General features: G+C 35.1%; 1 protein-coding gene across 1 annotated transcript in view; it reads right to left on the bottom strand.

Annotated features, from left to right (window-relative positions):
- LOC150021354 (ephrin type-A receptor 6) overlaps positions 1-20,464 on the bottom strand; it is a 917,557-nt gene that overhangs the window by 814,448 nt on the left and 82,645 nt on the right. The window contains exon 2 of the mRNA XM_090276016.1: positions 18,934-18,998. Coding sequence (XP_090132142.1) covers positions 18,934-18,998 — 65 coding nt within the window. The remainder of the gene's footprint in view (positions 1-18,933; positions 18,999-20,464) is intronic.

Raw genomic sequence — 20,464 nt, 5'->3', positions numbered from 1 at the left:
CAAGCATATGACCTCATCCTCAAATTCATCTCAGGATTCAAGATGGCTGCTGAAGTTCTAGACAACTTATCTGCATTCTAGATAGCAAAAGGGAAATGTATTAATCAAAAAGGTTTGACCTCTAGTTGAAAGAGGTCATTTTAAGTAGCATTCCTGGAAATTCCACAAAACACCCCCATTTTTATCTCATCAGCTAGAACATAGTGTTTTGGCACAAAAACCTGTGAAATACAATAGAAACTGTTGGGTTTTTTAGTTGGACACATTGCTGCCTCAAAATCAAGGTTCCATTAATGAGAAAAAGTTAGGAGAATGAATATTGGGTGACAACTAGTAGTTTAGTCCATTCAGCTAAAATCCATTTCCTCTTCTTTCCAGACTAACTCACATTTTCTGTCTTCCCTTTGGTTAAGTGTAGTAATGAAATTGGGTTGTAACCAATGAAGTACTGTGCCCCACTTCTGGAGAGGAGGAGGACAAACTCCTAACCACTGGGAATACTCATATTAAACTACTTCAAGAATGAGAATAATATTCTTTTGTGTTTGAATCATTAGACATTTGGGACTTTATTTAATGCAGTTAATATTATCAGAAATATCAGAATGACTATACAATTTATCATACAAACAAGGACACTTTTAAAAATGGAAAAGACACAATTAATTATTCTAGGACAACAAATAAAAACAGATCTGTTATAGGCAAACCAGGCTTATCATCATCCAAATAATTAATAAAGTATTTATAAATAAAAAGAATAAAAATAACTATAAGATATTTTCTGTATATATTCCTTTAATGCTAAGAGTTGTCATGTGGTTATTAGAGAAATTCTTGAAAGAATGAAGAATTCCCTTCTAATGTGCATTAGAAAGCATTGCATTCAAGGTAAGCATATAATTTGATTAAATAAATAACATTATTAAATGGAGCTATCTAAGTCAACAATATAGATTTAATTTTACCTCTTCAAAGGTGGTATGCAGAATTCATGAACATACAAAGGATAAAACACATATATGTGTGTATGTATTTTTTAAAATCTCAGTTTCATGCTTTTGCTTAAAAGACCTTTTAAATTTCATTAAAATATTTTGGTATACATTGCAACTAATAATAGGGGAGATGAGGACTAAGTTATGCATTACATTTATGAGTAAAACAGGTTTGTTTTCTAAAATAAAGCAGTCAAAACATTTTAAGAACCTATTTTGCTTCTAATGGTACATTAGTTCAAAATACTAATTACATGCAATACAGATCACAGAAACCTATTAACATTTAATGTTGACCTATGTTTTTTGAAAGCTTGATTGGTTAGTATAAATTCTCTAAAATTTGCAGTCCATCTATCAACCATTAAAAATCCATATGTTCTATTTTATATTTTCATCTTAATAACAAGGTTCAGAATTAATAACCATCAAGGATTAATATTTCCTAGATACAATTCAGATCATCAACCATTCTCAACCGGTCATTAATTCTTTGAAAGTGTATCATGTCTTGATTGGTGTTGCTTAAATAGCTTATAAACTCTCGTAAAGCCTTTGCATTTCATAGGTAAGTATCTTTCCCAACCATCTTTCAATTTAAATTTTGGTGAGACACTGATAATGAGAAAATGAATTGGGTTGTCTAAACTACAATAATGAGAGTAAATGAATAAACTTTTCTGCCTGTACTCAAGACCAATGCTAAATAAAAACACAGTTTAATTTTCACAACCTTAGTCTTTTTTTTAACAGCTAATTCTATCCAAAGTTAATACAAAACTATTCCAGCTCCAATGAGAGTTGCAAAATGCAGCCTCTAACTGGTATCTAAAATAATTTGTTACTTGTACAACTATTTAGCTATTCAACCAATTTTACTAAATATCTGTAAATAATTTAAAACACAATTATGGTAATTTAAAGAAGAAATGATGAGGAGTCAAACTGATGCAATGGTGATAGAGGCTGATTTTTAAAAGCTTTAGGAAGTAGAGTTAACAGGAATTGGCCATATGACATAAGAGCTAGTCAATTAAATAAAATAACAATTAAATTTATCAAAATATCTGGTTTATGATGTTTAATCTAGTTAAGTATTTTACTAATAATCCCTTAAGGTTTCATAAGATAATATAGCATTTGTATAGGCTTGCTTTGGGTTTTGATGTAGACTCTTTCATTATAAATATGAATGACTCTTGCTAAAACAATTAGAACTTTCTAATAAAACCAAAATCTTAGTTTAGATTATATAATATGGGAGTTCATTTTAGAAGAACTGGAAGCATCTTCTAGAAGTAGGATACTGAAAGTTAACCTTTGTAACAATATAAAAAACTGAAAATAGTAATAAAGAGAATAAAAAAGACTATATTATGTAAATCAAGGGTAATCTGCTAAAAGAAACCCATATCTTTAAAATATATATGTTGTGAGAAGCTACCCTCGAGACTATACATTAAAGAACAGCAGAGATACTGGAAAAATGAATTGTCTATACATTTTTCAGCTGATCAGAGAATATAAAACTATTTACATATTCACAAATATCAGTGAATTCCTCACCTCTGATTGCCTAAATCATTGTTACTTGCTTTTCTCTTCGTTTCTTTAGCATAGAATTAACTTCATTATTATCCAATACATACATGTTCTTTCACTTAGTGAAAGATAAGGCAGCAATTTATTTATTTATTTAGCAGACGATTCTACACAGTAAAGAATATTCTGAGATAGTGTAAAGATAATTGCCACCGGGAAGGTAAGATGGCGGAGGAGTGAGGAGAGGTTGCGGTTTTAGGCTCCGGAGACCCGTCTGCAGTTTGGGCTAATTGCAGACAGAACATCTCAGTGAGCAGCTGGACATTGGCGGGAGTTGAGCCAAGGCACTGCTGGATTAGAGAAAATCCATCTGGGAACAACTTGTTTAGTGAGGATAGCGGAGAAAAAGGGGACGAAACGGGATTCCTGACTGGGGCAGCTGCCCGGGCTGCAGCGGGAAGCACACAAAGGATTTTTGGCGACCATAGGCTGCCCCGGAGAGGAGTCAGGTGGAGAGCGGACCTCTGCCTGCTGGCAGAGACGGGACTCGACCAAGTGGCATTGGTGCTGAAGGACAGGAGATAGCGTGCTGCCAGCATATCCACAAAAGAACTCAAGACAAAGTGGATAGAGTGACTCTCAACCAACTAGCCAGAAGGAAGATTCTATCAAAGAACATCTGAAATATAACCGAACAGCATAAACAAACGACATAAAGGGTAACTCAAGAACATCAGGCTCAGGATATCAAAGAGACTGCACCACTGAAACTCCCAGACCTTCGATAAAGAATATTACACCACAAAGGAGGGAAGTCAAAGCAGAATACCCCCCCCAAAAAACCCAAATAAATAAATAAATAAAAACAAACAAAAAGAATCCAACATGGTAAGACGCAAAAATAACCCCTCAATGAAAAGAAAAGAGGAATCCTCAGAAAGAGAGATAGATGAAATAGACATAGCCCAAATGTCAGACATGGAATTCAAAACAATGGTGGTAAAGAAGCTCAATATACTCGACATCCTTAAAATCAACTATGACAACCTTCAAGGAAGTTACCAGCAGCTCCAAGAAAATTACAGGGAACTTGCAGAGAACTACACCAGCATAAAAAAAGACATAGAAATTGTTAACAAGAACCAGGAAGAACTTAAGAATACAATCTCTGAACTGAAAAACACAGTAGAATCAGTCAAAAGCAGACTAAACGAAGCAGAGGATCGGATTAGTGAGTTAGAAGATAATGTAGAGAAAAACTCCCAGACAATACAGCAAAATGAAAAATGATTGAAAAAATATGAACAAGATGTAAGGGAATTACAGGATAGCATTAGGAAAAATAATTTAAGGATCATTGGAATATGAGAGGGAGAAGAAAAGGAACATGGAATTGAAAATCTGATAGGAGAAATAGTGACAGAAAATATTCCGAACCTGATGAGAGAAAAAGCTATGCAAGTCCAAGAAGCACTGAGAGTTCCAATCAAGAGGAACCCCTAAAAACCCACTCCAAGGCACATCATAGTTAAAATGGCAACATTCCAAGACAAAGAGAGAATCCTAAAAGCAGCAAGAGAAAAGCAGCAAATAACATACAAGGGAGCTCCGATAAGGCTATCAACTGATTTCTCAACAGAAACATTACAAGCCAGAAGGAAATGGTCAAAAATATTTCAAGCAATGAAAAACAAAGGCCTACAACCAAGAATACTCTACCCAGCAAGGCTCTCATTCAAAATAGAAGGTGAAATAAGGAGTTTCTCAGACAAAGGAAGACTGAAAGAATGCATCTCCACCAAACCAGCATTGCAAGAGATGCTAAAGGGAGTGTTCTAAGAAAAAAGAAGAAAAAAACAAGAGAGGTGAGGAACAGAGGTACAAAGGGAAATGAATAAATACATGTCAATAATAACCTTAAATGTAAATGGATTAAATGCTCCAATTAAAAGACATAGGGTAACGGAATGGATAAGAAAACAGGACCCACATATTTGCTGTCTACAAGAAACACACCTCAAAACAAAAGATTTACACAGACTGAAAGTAAAGGGATATAAAAAAATATTCCAAGCAAACGGACCGGAAAAAAAAGCCAGGGTAGCAGTTCTCATATCAGACAAAATGGATTTCAAAGCAAGGACAATAAAAAGAGACAAAGAAGGACATTTCATAATACTTAAAGGAACAATCCATCAAGAAGATATGACTTTGATAAACATATATGCACCCAACATAGGAGCACCCAAATACATAAAGCAAATACTAGAAGACCACAAAAAGGATATCAACAACAACACGCTCATAGTAGGGGACTTCAACACTCCATTATCAACAATAGACAGATCATCAAAGCAAAGAAACACCAAGGATATACAGGCATTGAACAACACACTAAACCACATGGATCTAACTGATATATATAGAACATTTCACCCCAAAGAAGCAAAATATACATTCTTTTCAAGTGCACATGGGACATTTTCAAAGATAAACCACATGATAGGTCACAAAACAACCCTCAACAAATTCAAGAAAATTGAAATCATATCAAGCATCTTTTCAGATCACAATGCCTTGAAACTAGAAATCAACCTCAGAGAAAAAAATCAAAGACACCCAAACTCATGAAGATTGAATAACATGCTATTAAATAATGAATGGGTTAACAATGACATCAAAGAAGAAATCAAGAAATTTCTAGAAACTAATGATAATGAGCACACAACAACCCAAAACCTGTGGGACACAGCAAAAGCAGTCCTGAGAGGGAAGTTCATAGCAATACAGGCATATCTGGAAAGGCTAGAAGAATCTCAAATAAAAAACCTAACCACAATGCTACAAGAACTAGAACAACAACAACAAACAAAGCCTAGGGCAAGAAGAAGGAATGAAATCATCAAGATCAGAGCAGAACTAAATGACATAGAGACTAAACAAACAATCCAAAAGATCAACAAAAGTAGGAGCTGGTTCTTCGAAAAAATCAACAAAATCGACAAGCCTCTAGCCAGTCTAATCAAGAAAAAAAGAGAGAAGACACAAATAAACAAAATCAGAAATGAAAGAGGAGAAATCACAACTGATACCTCAGAAATACAAATGATAGTTAGAAATTACTACAGACAACTGTATGACAAGAAATTTGACAATCTAGAAGAAATGGACAAATTTCTAGAAACATAACCTTCCAAAACTGAATCAAGAAGAAGTGGAAAGTCTCAACAAACCAATAACAAAAAAGTAAATTGAAACAGTAATCCAAAATCTCCCGGCACACAAAAGCCCTGGACCGGATGGCTTCACAGGCGAATTCTACAAAACATTCAGGGAAGAAGTAACTCCTATCCTCCTCAAACTGTTCCAAAAAATCCAAGAAGAGGGGAAAATCCCAAACTCTTTCTATGAAGTCAGTATTATCCTAATCCCCAAACCAGGTCAAGACACAACAAAGAAAGAAAACTACAGGCCAATATCACTGATGAACATCGATGCTAAAATCCTCAATAAAATATTGGCAAACAGGATCCAGCAATACATCAAAAAGATCATACATCATGATCAAGTGGGCTTCATTCCAGGGATGCAAGGATGGTTTAATATTCGCAAATCAATAAATATAATACATCACCTAAACAGAATGAAAGACAAAAATCACATGATCATTTCAATAGATGCAGAAAAAGCATTTGATAAAGTACAACACCCATTTATGATGAAAACACTCAACAAAATGGGAATAAAGGGAGCATATCTTAACATAATTAAGGCTATATATGAGAAGCCTGAGGCCAACATCATACTCAATGGACAAAAACTGAAAACATTCCCCGTGAACTCAGGAACTAGACAAGGTTGTCCACTCTCTCCACTCCTATTCAACATAGTGTTGGAAGTCCTAGCCACAGCAATCAGACAAGAAAAAGAAATAAAAGGCATCCAAATTGGGAAAGAGGAAGTAAAACTTTCATTACATGCAGATGACACGATAGTATACCTAGAAAATCCTATAAACTCCACTAAAAGACTACTCGATATAATAAGTGAATTTGGCAAAATCGCAGGGTACAAAATAAATATACAGAAATCTAAGGCATTTCTGTACACCAACAATAAAATAGCAGAGACAGAGACAAAAAAGAAAATACCATTTACTATAGCAACAAGAAAAATAAAGTACCTACGAGTAAATTTAACCAAAGAGATAAAAGACCTGTACTCTGAAGATTACATAACATTGAAGAAAGAAATTAAGGAAGAAACAAATAAATGGAAGCAAATACCATGTTCTTGGATGGGAAGAATCAACATCATCAAAATGGCCATACTACCCAAAGCAATTTACAGATTCAATGCAATCCCTATTAAAATACCAATGACATATTTCACAGACCTAGAACAAGTCGTCGTCGGCAGCCGTCCATCTCGAGAGATGATGGTGTAGCTTCTTAAGAGTCTATCTGCACCGCCGAGAATGGCTGTGCAGTCTGACTCGGGAGTGACAGTGTCTCCTTCCGTGTTGAATCGACATCTTGCGATGACGCTGGAGTGTCCTCTCCAGTGAAGCTGAAGCTACAGAGCCTGGGCAGGGTGATATGGAGGGTCTGCTGTTGCCCATGCAGCAGACCCCCCCCCCTCTTCGCAGCTGAAGGGTCCAAGGGAAAGACGGAGTCAATACAGCTTGGCTTCAAGTGCGCCGCAGGAGTTGCCGGTGTTGACTACAATGTCAAACCGCCTTAGGGACTCCGGCTCCGGATTTTCTGTCGGGGTTTACTCCCTTAGCCTTTCCCCTGAAGAGGTATGCCGCAAGGCAGCGGAGGTTTTTTGGAGTCAGAGTTTTCCTTCTCTGATGTGCCCTGACTGGAAGTTTCAAGTACATTGTAATCATTCCTGGAATGTGCCTGTGAGCTCATTCCTGGACCCTCCCTGTTAATTAGCATATCTGCAAAATCCAATAAAAGGAAGGTGCTTGCCCTGCTCAGGGCTGATGGTCTGAGCGAGCCACTGTCCTCTGAGCGTACTGGCCATTCATCCTGCTTGCTGGAATTATCTCAGTGTCCCCGACCATATTCAACACTTCAGGTGTCCTGTGTTCTCTTAGTGGTCTAAATAACACGTTGGCAGATATCAGCAGTGTATCAAACGGTCTCACTGTGCTTGGAGAAAGAGAAACAAAATGAGCCATGAAGTGAACAGTAAAAACAAGGCTCCTCCAAAGCTGGTATTAAAACCTCCAAGTTTCATGAGTTTCACTATGAGACAAGAATCGCTGAACCATCAAGGTGACTGAGAATGATGCGAATGCCAAAATTTTGGTCACTGTCCTATGTATGAGATGACAAAAAGGGGAGAATTGTTAAAGTAATGAAAGAGGCCTTTAGACTGAGATGGTGCTAATACTTCTGCCTAAGCAAAATGAAAGCTAAGCTGAAGCCAATTCCTGTAAGTGCCGCAGGGTTAAGAATAACCAATCACAACAGCCAACTGGGCTTTCCCAAATAATGCAGGTTTCTTAAGGTATAGCAAAAAGACCTAGAACAAATACTCCATAAATTCATATGGAACCAAATAAGACCCCGAATAGCAAAAGCAATCTTGAGACAGAAGATCACAGCAGGAGGAATCACAATACCAGACATCAAACAATACTACAAAGCCACTGTAATCAAAACAGTCTGGTACTGGCATAAGAACAGACATATAGATCAGTGGAACAGAATAGAGAGTCAAGAAATAAACCCAGGCCTCTATGGTCAACTAATCTTTGATAAAGGAGGAAGGAACATAAAATGGAGTGAGAAGAGCCTCTTTAACAAATGGTGCTGGGAGAACTGGATAGGGACCTGCAAAAAAATGAAACTAGACCACCAACTTACACCACACACAAGAATAAACTCAAGATGGATCAAAGACTTAAATGTAAGCCGTGACACCATAAAAGTCCTAGAGGAAAACATAGGCAAGAAAATATCAGATATCTCACATAACAATCTCTTCACGGATACATCTCCTAAAGGAAGAGAAATAAAGGAAAAAATAAATAAATGGGATTACATCAAACTGAAGAGTTTCTGCTCAGCAAAAGAAAACATCAGCAAGATGAAAAGGAAACCAACCATATGGGAAAACATATTTGCCAATGACATCACAGACAGGGGACTGATTTCCAAAATATATAAAGAGCTGATACGACTCAACATCAAGAAAACAAACAACCCAATTAAAAAATGGGCAAGGGACCTGAACAAACACTTCTCCGAAGAGGACATACAGAAGGTCCATAGACACATGAAAAAATGCTCAACATCATTAGCCATCAGGGAGATGCAAATAAAAACCACTATGAGATACTATTTTACACCAGTCAGAATGGCCATCATCAACAAATCAACAAGCAACAGGTGCTGGCGAGGATGTGGAGAAATGGGAACCCTACTGCACTGTTGGTGGGAATGCAGACTGGTGCAGCCACTATGGAAAACAGTATGGAATTACCTCAAAAGATTAAAAATGGAACTGCCTTTCGAACCAGCGACTCCACTACTAGGATTATACCCGAAGAATCTTGAAACACCAATTCAAAAGAACTTATGCACCCCTATGTTCATTGCAGCACTGTTTACAATAGCTAAGTGCTGGAAACAACCTAAGTGCCCATCTGTAGATGAGTGGATCAAAAAACTGTGGTACATTTACACAATGGAATACTATGTAGCAGAAAGAAAGAAGGAACTCCTGCCATTTGCAACAACATGGATGGAACTAGAGAGAATTATGCTTAGTGAAATAAGCCAGGCAAAGAAAGAAAAATACCATATGATATCACCTAATACAGGAAACTAAAGAACAACACAAACAAAGGATCTAAATAGAACAAAGAGCAGAATAGCAGTCAATAGGGGAGAGGGGAGAGGGAGAGAAGGGGGATAAGTAAGGGAAGGTATTAGTCAAAGAACCTGTATAAAAGACTCATGGACATGGACAACGGGGAGGGATATGATTGCGGGAGAGGGGGTGGGTTGGGTGGGGGAGAGAAATTAGGGGAAAAGGGGACAACTGTAATTGAAAAACCAAAATAAAAAATATATATATAATTGCCACCAATCAAAGTTGCTCAGGTATTAAATTATTAAATATTTAAAATTTCATGGATGATAATAAACTATGCATATTCATTTACCTGTTTTCCCACTTGCCTGCATTCAGGTGAAGGAACATTTACAGATGTGTGTGTTGATTAAAAGAAAGCCTCTTACTCTGTATAATCCATGTTCCTATATTCTCCTTAATAAAATTAGTATCTTCTATGACTTTTCATATTTCCTTGTGGGTCTCAAAGCAGTACCAGTGTTTCACTAACTTCTGTTATTTTTATCATCATCATCATATTCATTATTGGGAGGTTTATAATCTGCCATCATCATCGTCAGGTTTACAAACTGCATCATTATTATGGTGATGATGATGACGAGAACAGTGACAATGCTTACAATCTGGCAGCTTGAGTAAGTGAATTCATTTTTAAAATACCTAAGTACTGGATCTGGAAATTCAGCAGCAACATGGCAAGCTCTAGACATAAGACAACTGCCCAATCTTTCCTTTTCTCATAGATTTTTCCCTGCATGAGCTTGTTTTCTTCATGCTAACAACTGGTTGTCCTTTAACTGTCTTTTTTTGTTTGTTTGTTTGTTTTTGTTTTTTATTCTTGCTCTGTTAGAACGTTTACTTGCATATGACTGTTTTTCCACAGCCTCTCTGCTCTAGTTCCTTTCCGTGTATCTTTCAGTATATCTTATTGACAAAGGTTTTTGATAGCTACTTTCCCTTGGATCTTAACTTAGGAATTCTGAATTCCTAAAGAGGAATCTGATGGCATTAGTCATTTATGAAAATCATACATAAAAGGTGACAGAGAGCTGTTAAGGCAATGAACTGGATGTCTTTTGATTGGGTGTCCACCTCTGCCCTAATAAGGTGTGGTTGAGGAAGTAGGGCACTGTGACACTAAACATAGCAGATCTCTCTCAACAAAGCAATAAAAACTTTACACTGCTCTGACTAAATGTGAAACCCAGATTGTTACTCTAACCTGATATTTCTCTTGAAACTAGGGCTTGCATGTTAAGTTTTTTTTTAGTTTGTTTGTTTGTTTGTTTTTTGTTTGTTTTTTTAGTATACTTTACAGTTCAGCAGTTTCCATTTCTGTGGGAACCTAGGAAGCACCCTGACCTGAAGACCCCAGGACTTCAGCTGATAAGAAACCAGATGTCCAATTCAAGGATGCTGACCATAAAGATCTATATTAAGGCCCATGGGAAGATGTCCTGCTTGTCAACAGTCCCCTCCAACTAATTTCTTTGTTCAGCTTTCTCTCTCCTTCATGATAAAATCCCCTGCCTGCCCTGAGATGTTAAGATGGATTTTGGGATAAGTGTACCCCCATTTTCTCAGTGGCTAGGACTTGAATAAAACATTTTCCTTCTCACCAGCACCTTTCTCACAAGTTTGGCTTTCCTTGCAGGAGGTAGCTGAAGCTCTCTTTGGTCACAGAATAAGTAGTGCTCTAACATTTCTAATACACTTATTCATATAAGGGTATTTTTTTTGGATTCGACTACTCCATAAACTTAATTAGCTTATAGTCCAAAACAGACATGTATAAAGACATAGTTATTAAAAATGAGGCAAAAAGAATTAAATTCAGAAGAAATGCAGTAAAGGAATATTTATTTTCTAAGAGAAAAAATATCAAAACAGTCCAAACATGAACCAAATATTCTTATGCCACTGACTAAACAACAATGCCTGATAATTAACCATTCTTAGTGTGAGATACCTGTTGGTCTTCAAGGATGTATTAACGTTTTCAGCACTTTTCAATAACTACATATTTCTTACACAAAAATCTGTGTCATTAAGACTGCATTTGAACAACTTTACAGCCTATTTTATACTTTCACCATATCAATAACAATGTTGAAAATCAAGCCATGGTTTATAGGTGCACTGAATGGCTAAAAATCCTGGTTTGGGTTTGAGATGACCCTGATTTTAATTCCAGCTCTTTTAGATAATGTCACCACAAACTTGGACAGGTTATGTAACTTCTATCTGGTTTCATTTTTTCATCTACAAAATGGTGCTAATAATATTAACATCAAATAGGTATTATTAGGATTAAATGAAAAATCATATAAAATGCTTAAGCACAGTTCTTATTATAGACCCATGACACATTCATAACTTGAATATTCTGAGATGGAAATTTACATTAGGTCTCCTGTAAAGATATATATTTGGAACAAAATTTCTAAGAGCTCCCAGGAGTGCCATGGTCTACTACTCGACCTGCATACCACAGGAAATCTCTGAAGTCTTCCTTTATTGATTTGTAAAGAATAATAGCAATAATGTCATGTAAAACAAAGCATAAAAGCTTAATTAAGTTTTACATCAAATGAACTTGAAAATAGAGCCAACTGCTATTGATGGTGATTGAAACAAAGAGAAAGTAAGAAATTCAGAGAGTTGATTGCATAAAAGCAGGAGAGTAAGAAAAATTGAGTAAAATCTTAATTTATGAAACTTTAAGCCATGTTTTAGCCAATGATATAATGTCTAGGGCAGTTGAAAGTGTAAAAAAACAAAAACACAAAAACAAAAACAAGCGCATTTTGAGAAATGTCAGAGAATTTTGTTTTTAAAAAGGCCTGCCTTCAGGAGAAACTATTTTATCAGAGCCTAATCTGCTAGGGTTGTTTTAGCAGAGCCTAATTTATCTATTTGAGAGAAAGGAAAAGACCCAGGACACTAGCCTTCCATATAGTAAAAGGGAAATACCCAACTTCAGCTCCTGCTGGCTATCCTGTCCCACCTAATGGGAGAAAAGAAAACTGAGAAGCATTGGTGAAGTTCACGGTCCAGGAGCACAGGCTGACCAAAAGACTGAGACTTAATCACAGAACAACAGAATACTTGCCTTCCCCTCACACATTACCACTACATTACTAAAGGCCTATTTATCATAGTTTCTTTACCCAGAAATTATCTCCACCTTACTATTAAAAATTACAAGGTATAGTAAAAGACAAAAAACAAAATAAAACAACAAGAATAAAAAAAAAACACTGAAAAGACTGAAGAAGCATCACAATCAGAGTCAGATATGGCAAGGAGGTTGGAATTAACAGATAGAACAAATACCATATAATCTCACTTATATATGAAATCTAATGAACAAGATAAACTGGTAAACAAAATAGCATCAGAGGCAAGGATACATGGCACACACTATCAGATCTCAGAGGGGGCCATGGGAGGAACTAGAAGAGATTAGCCAAAGAACATATATGCATAGTCCATGGTCACAGAAAACAATATGGTGAAGGCTGGGATGGGTGGGTGGGGGCAGGGACTGAGTGGAAGGGTGCAAGAGGGGGGAATAGGGAACACCTGCAATAGTGTTCAAATTAAATAAATAAATAATAAAAAACCCTATGATTAATATGCTAACAACTTTAATGGATAAAATTAGACAACGTGTAAGAACAGATGGACAATGTAAGCAGAGACATAGAAATCCTAAGAAAGAATCCAAAAAAATGCTAGGAATGAAAAACAATACATATAACAGAAAAAAAGAATGACTTTGCTGGATTCATTAACAAGTGGCATGATTGGGGAAAGAATCTGAGTTTCAGAATATAACAACAGAAACTTCCAAAACTGAAAAGCTGTTTCTTTGAAATGTGAAACAATATGATTAAAATTAACATAATGGATATTTAGAAAACTACCACATAGTTTGTAAAGCTTCCCTGAAGAAAAAGTATTTAGATATCAGTTATGAAAATAAAGCAATCCATTTTAAAAGAAATTATTACTAAAGTTTTTATTTTCTGAATTCCAACACATACATATAGTTTCGAATAAGTTCAATGTATTATAAAATGTAAATGCAATACCAGAGTCTGCAACTAGGATAAATTAGTTTTACTATATTGTTACCAGACTGAAGGGGTTCTTTTGCATCAAAGCCCAATAAGACACAAACAGGAGTTGGCAGCCAAGAAAGTAAGAATTAAGGAGATGGCACCATGCCGGGAATCACAGGTAGCATATGCTCAAGACCTGGCTCCCTGATGACTTCCAGCGGATGGATTATACAGGGAAAAAGTCATTAATCATAGTGATTAATAGAGTTAGGATTGTGGTCTCTACTGATTGGTTGGTACTGAGGGGGTCTGTAATTGATCATTGCACTTAGTCCTGATGTCAGCCATGGAGTTGTTCTATCCAATTTTGAAAGGATTTGTGCTGTGGGATCATTCTGCTTTCCTGGGTCCAGAGCTAAAACACAAGTGAGGCCATGATATTATGTTTAGTTTGATTGAAAACTGTCTCAATAGTCAATAGATCCAGGATCTTTTTCCTGAGACTCCTGGATGTTGACTAGAACCTTATTGTCCTAAGGGCTCAATGTTTAAGCAAGAAAGAGGGAGGTGAATGAGTCAGGGTGTAGTTACAATATGAAATACATAAATTATAATACAATAATAGAAATTAATAGTCCATTGTCTATCATAAATACAACCTACTTTGATTTTCCAACTTTGGAACAATAATATTGGAAAATGATGGGCTCTAATTTAGGGAATAAAATATCTTCCTACTCAGTTAACTTACAGGACTCTTTTATTATAAAATTATTAGTTTTTATTGTAAAAATCATTAACTTAGTAATTAGTATAACATTTAAAGCTGTCATGCTTAATTAAATAATTAGAAGGGGTGGGCTGGGTAAGGGGTGCAATGGGGGAAAAATGGGACAACTGTAATTGAAAAACAATAATAAAAATAAACAAATAAGTAAATAATTAGTAATTAAGTACACAAAGTATACTTGTGGCTTTTATTTAGACATGAATGACCTGTATACTTATTTTCCTAAATACCTCAAGGTAAATTTCCTAATTCCAATTCACAATGTTTAACATAAAATCACACATCTTCTATTGTTTTGCATTATACAAACCATAATGAGCATATAAGTCACAGCATGGAAAATATACATAAAATATGCTATTTAGAAACAATATCTGGCACCTGAGAAATATAAAGTTTTCCAAACTCTAATTGTCATGATTAATAAAATATGCAATTAATATCCAGTAGCACTACTTTTTCTACTAACATTCACTTTTCTCTTAACTTTTTATTAAAGCATACTTCCCTCTTGAAAAGAAAGCTGGATTTTGAATATTGATCTGCCTATATCTATGTCCTCTATGACTCTGTAGCAAAGATCTGATTTACCATGTATATATTAAAAATGAGCTTTAAGATTTAGCCACTTCTTAGTTGGCAAAAGAGGAGAGTGAAAAGAATATCTGAGATAAGTAAATCTTTCATTTCCTTGCTAAAAATATTGCTATAAATAAAAATAAATGGTATAAATCTTTCAGATGAGTTGATGGAGTACTTAAAAATCATGTTCTTTCCATCAACATTAACTACACATAATTTTAGGTATAAATAAAATATCTTATGGAATTATTATTATGAAATGCTACATTTTAAGAGTCAGGTTTTATTCAGGTATAAATACCTTTAATAACTAGTGTGAGGCTAAGCCAAGCAGGTCACTTATCTTTTTTAATTATAGTATCAAAATTAAAAAGCCACGCTGCTGTTATATTTTCAGAAGTATCAAATATAATTACTAAAGCGCAAAGAAAACAATATAACTTTTTAATTATGAAATCCTTCTTTTTATTATAAGCTCTTTTATTTTTCTGGTTAGTAAATTATTAATAGTCAGAGTTACTATTTAGACAAGATGCCCCAATATAACATATCCACTGCTATGTGGCATTAAATGGGGCTGTTCTGTAATGAGATTAAGGGTTTTTAATATAACATTTAACTATAGGCCCTCTTATTGTAACTGTATTTTTCTCTTTCATCTACAATGTTATATATTGGCTAAAAATAAATAGAATAAATGAAAATATTAAAAGGAAAGAAGTAAACATGAAAGTTAATGTTTCAAGAAGATTTATGTAAGTTTATTTCATACATTTTCAGATTATAAGAATAAACTCAGGAGATATATAATTTTCAATTTCTTCCTTTGTACAAAGTTGCTGCATAAGTACTATCTTTTGTGTTTTTTTTCTCATTACCATTAGAGTGACATAACTTCTTAAAAACTAGCTATCTCTTTCCCAGATTTTCAAAATTAAAATAGGTCCCTTTTTTTTTTTGCAGAGTAAGATTAAGTATTAACCAGGTATTTGTTATTCATAGCAAATAAAAAATCTAGGGCATATGCCTGCACTTAATGTTTGTGAAAACACTTCTTCAGTATGCATTTACAACATCTGTAGTGCTATGCAAAAATTTTTATTCATGCAGCATTCTTTCATTGATCACGGAGCTCTTAGCTACTCTGCTAGATCATCATAAATATTCTTAATGTAGTATGTTGACAAATAAAGAATGAAAGGGATACTTATAGAATAAATTTCTTAAGAGTTTTGTATTATGTAGATATATAATTCTTGACACTGGGCAGTAAGAGCACAGTGCTAAGAATTATGACCCAAATTGTTTGATGTATTCATTTATATAACCAAGCTTCAACCTCTATACAAACATAATTATTCAATTTCACTGAGTTCTCAGTATATCAGTATAGTCATATGCCACATAATGACATTTTGGTCAACAATGGACCACATATATACCACAGTAGTCGCATAAGATTATAACAGAGCTGAATTTTCTGCAAGAAATGGAAGGATACATGGTTCAGGAGATTTTCTTTTCTCTGATGAGAGCAGTACCTGTGGGGCCTGACAACAGATTCCCTTTCACTCACAGCATCCCAAATTTGAGTACACAGATGACATCCCAATCAGTCAGCCACTAGCCTGTTTGAGCAGAGGAGTCCACTTCTCCAAGTGCTACATACTCAGAGGGCGCTACAGCCCTCCCAGACCTAGCTTTATAGTCTTCGGAGTCGTCGTCGGCAGCCGTCCGTCTCGAGAGACGATGGTGTAGCTTCTTCAGAGTCTATCTGCACCGCCAAGAATGGCTGTGCAGTCCGACTCGGGAGTGACATGGTATCTGTCTCCTCCCGTGTTGAATCGACATCTTGCGATGACGCTGAAGCTACAGAGCCTGGGCAGGGTAATATGGAGGGTCTGCTGTTGCCCATGCAGCAGACCCCCCCTCTCTTCGCAGCTGAAGGGTCCAAGGGAAAGACGGAGTCGATACAGCTTGGGTTCAGGTGCGCCGCAGGAGTTGCCGGTGTTGACTACAACGTCAAACCGCCTTAGGGACTCCGGCTCCGGATTTTCTGTCGGGGTTTACTCCCTTAGCCTTTCCCCTGAAGAGGTATGCCGCAAGGCAGCGGAGGTTTTTTGGAGTCAGAGTTTTCCTTCTCTGATGTACCCTGACTGGAAGATCGAACCAGCGACACTTAGCTCGCAGGCCGACGCTCAATCCACTGAGCTAAACCAGCCAGAGTACATTGCTGTAATTTCTTAGTTGAGGACCTAAGATCCTATACAAGGACACAGGTCTGTAGGAGCTACTTTAACAAGTATTAAATGCCACTGACAATTATGTAAGAGCTTTCTTTGGTAGTACAGAGCCAGCCAGCCTGTCCCTATACTTTGGAAATATTTTTAGGTTGTAATGATGTGAAGCACAGACAATTTTTTTTTCTTTCAATACAATGCCAAAGAGAGCCTTTTGTGCCAGACAGAGTCAATGTAAACAAAACTAAATTTATAAAGCCAAAATATTGAGTCATTTCTATACTTCATGTAAAATTCTTTTTTTTAAATGTTTTAATCTAAACCTCTTTTTTTATGAATACCACAAAGTGTCCTAATTTGACCACTGCTCCAACATGCAATAGCCAAAACTGCATTGCCATGGCGATCTCCTATGTTCCTTTATCTCTCCATCTTGATTTCTTATTCCTACTGATCCTCAGACCACCTCTCACTCCCTCATGGATGGAATTAACTACAGCGATCTACACCTCACTCAGCCAGTGTCTCCTTGATATTTCTAATCAATTCAGCCCACATCCCCGTTCACAGAGCATTACTGACCGGATTTCTGACCCTGTTGGAAGGTAGCTGAGTGAGGGCTTGTGGAGCAGTGTTTATAAAATTTACAGTAGTGTAGGTCTTCACAGTCACTCACCTCTCATCACTGGCCCTTCCAGAAGCTCATTTCATGGTAAGTGCCCTATACAGGTATTACCATTTTTTACCTTTTATATCACATTTTACTGTATCTTTTCTATGTTAGATATATTTAGATATGCAAATACTACTTACCATTATGTTACAACTGCCTACAGCATTAAGTACAGTAATATGGTGAACAGGTTTGTAGCTAGGGTCAAATAGGCTACACCATATAGCCTAGGTGTGTGGTAAGCTATAATATCTATGTTGAAATGGTTCTTAAAAAATAAAACTTGTTGGGTCAACTTCTCCCTTCAGATTTCAATTTGTAGATGTAATGGAAGAAGCAATATAAAATTATCAAAAATGTGATAAATGAGCAAAATATCATTTTTAAGAAAAGGAAAAAAGATAACCCAACAATATCTAAAAAAAGCTGACTATCTCCATTATTCAATATGCTGTTTAAACAGATAAAAAACCAAAGTAAAAAGCTTCATAAACCACTCTTTTATTTTATCTTGAAATAAAAAAGTAGAAACATATTACAATGTGAAAATAATGCAAAATATATTGAAACATAAAAAGTCAAGTATATATAATCATAGCTAAAATAATGTCAGTACCTGAAAAACCATACTTTATAAATTATAAATACTTATAAGCCTTTCAAAAGCAACTAGTCCCAGAATAAAAAAAAATACTAATCATAATGTATCTTTTTGCCAACTTCATAAAACACATATTGCCTTAGTAGACGCATAGGTTCCAATAAAGACCAAATTATTAATATCTATGAACTCCATTTATGATAACCTAAAACTTGTTTATACATAAATACTCATTGAGGTTACAAATTTAATAACATATACAGAAATGTATCTTAAACATATCCATAGAAATTTATTTCTAAAGAAAATATTTATATAAGATATTCTAATATTACTCTGTATAAACATTATATTAAAGAACTGGTACTAATTTAGAAGAAAGCAAAGATGTTTTATATATTATTTCACTGATTACCACTTCTAATTGTAATTTAATCTTTTCTATGGGATTTAAATTATACGCTAAAATCTATACCACAGAGAGCAAAAATCCACCATTGCTTCATATTGTAACAAATCCTAAACACCTAACAAGGATGACAATTTTAAAAAGATATTCAAACTTACCCCATTTAATGGATATGTTTTCCATCCTAGCTCTCCCAGCACAGTTGTTGTATCAAGCAACACAACTGGAATTACATAAAAAACTTGCATGAATATCTCAGTTGATGAAAAATATATCAGTTTAATGTCAACTATCCTTACTATTATTCATTGCATTAGCTTTAATAAATTTCATTAATTACTTTAAATTATTTGTGTATACCGGGGTGGGCAAAAGTAGGTTTACAGTAAGTTTACTTGCTATACTTGTTTGAGTATAGCAAATAAACCACAAGAACATGTATTGTCACGTTCTTTTGATTTAATAAAGCTATTGAAATAATCATAACCTGCATGTCTTTTTCCACATGAAAATCTGTAAATCTATTTTTGCCCACCCCGGTATATGATAAGTAATGATAAAATGCATTAAGGTGGTTATAAGTTAATTTTAAAATATATAATTTTGTTTAACAATACTAAATGAAACATAATTGAATAACAGAGTCATTTTTAATAGTTGTCTTTTAAAATTGATAAAATAATTACCTTTGCTTCCTGCCCCCTTTTTCATACATGGTATTTTTATAACACAAAGAAAAACTGTATCAAAGCAGGCTTCTCTATTTTCTTTCTGTATTATTAAATGTACTTATATATTATTGGCAAAGTATAAAAACAAGTCATTATGAATACATCTGGAATGTTTAAAACATAGATTACATTGTAATTGTACATGCCAAGTAGTATAATTACTACTAAAGGAGGCAAAAACAAAAATAAAAACCATGCATCATTTTCCTGACCAAAAGTAACTCATAATCTGGTGGAAAAAGCAGGCATATAAACAAGTAATTAGAACATATTCTGTTAAAATTAGGCTAAGGTTGGCCAGGCCTGTCTGGGAGGATTTCACAAAGGAGATGCTATTTAAGCTGAGGGGGTCTTCATTAGATGTGACAAGAACCAAATATTTTTCTTTTAGAATACTTTCTGTAGAGTAATCAAACTGTAACTCAGTTTTCAACTGCTGGACTGGGCACCAGAAGTGGGAATTCTTTGGGGAGAAGTAGAAGGACAGAAATGAGAGTGGAAAGCAATACAGATCCATTTGAGAGGATATTTGTAGTGTTTAGCAGGTAAATGCTTAGAGCCCATTATTCAACAGATCTTTATTTTAAACTTCCTACTACTTCCAATTCCCCCAGACACAGTAGGACACAGATCACACTTTGAGAAACAATGCTTTGTTAGCTTATTATGACTTTTTCTAGTCTTTATCTAGTTAAGTGTGGGTTTTTATTTGCAGTTTAAAAAATGCCATTAGGAGTATGTTAGTTGGCATCTGCTGCTTAGTGTGTATTGTAAAGAATCTATGATTTTTCTTATTTGAATACTGTTAAACATTTGATTGATTTTTAAATATAAAACCATGTTTAAATGTCTGGAATAAACACAATCATTGCAGAATATTATTTCAGTACTGTTAAAATCTACTCATTGAACATTTATAACTGAGCTATAATTTCTTAATTTTTTTGGCGGCAAATTC

This window comes from Furipterus horrens, unplaced genomic scaffold (genome assembly GCF_987537825.1).
Source record: "Furipterus horrens unplaced genomic scaffold, mFurHor1.1.pri manual_scaffold_1, whole genome shotgun sequence".
Taxonomy (NCBI): Eukaryota; Metazoa; Chordata; class Mammalia; order Chiroptera; family Furipteridae; genus Furipterus; species Furipterus horrens.
The sequence above is the reverse complement of the archived record's forward strand: the minus strand, read 5'-3'. Positions and strand labels throughout refer to the sequence as shown.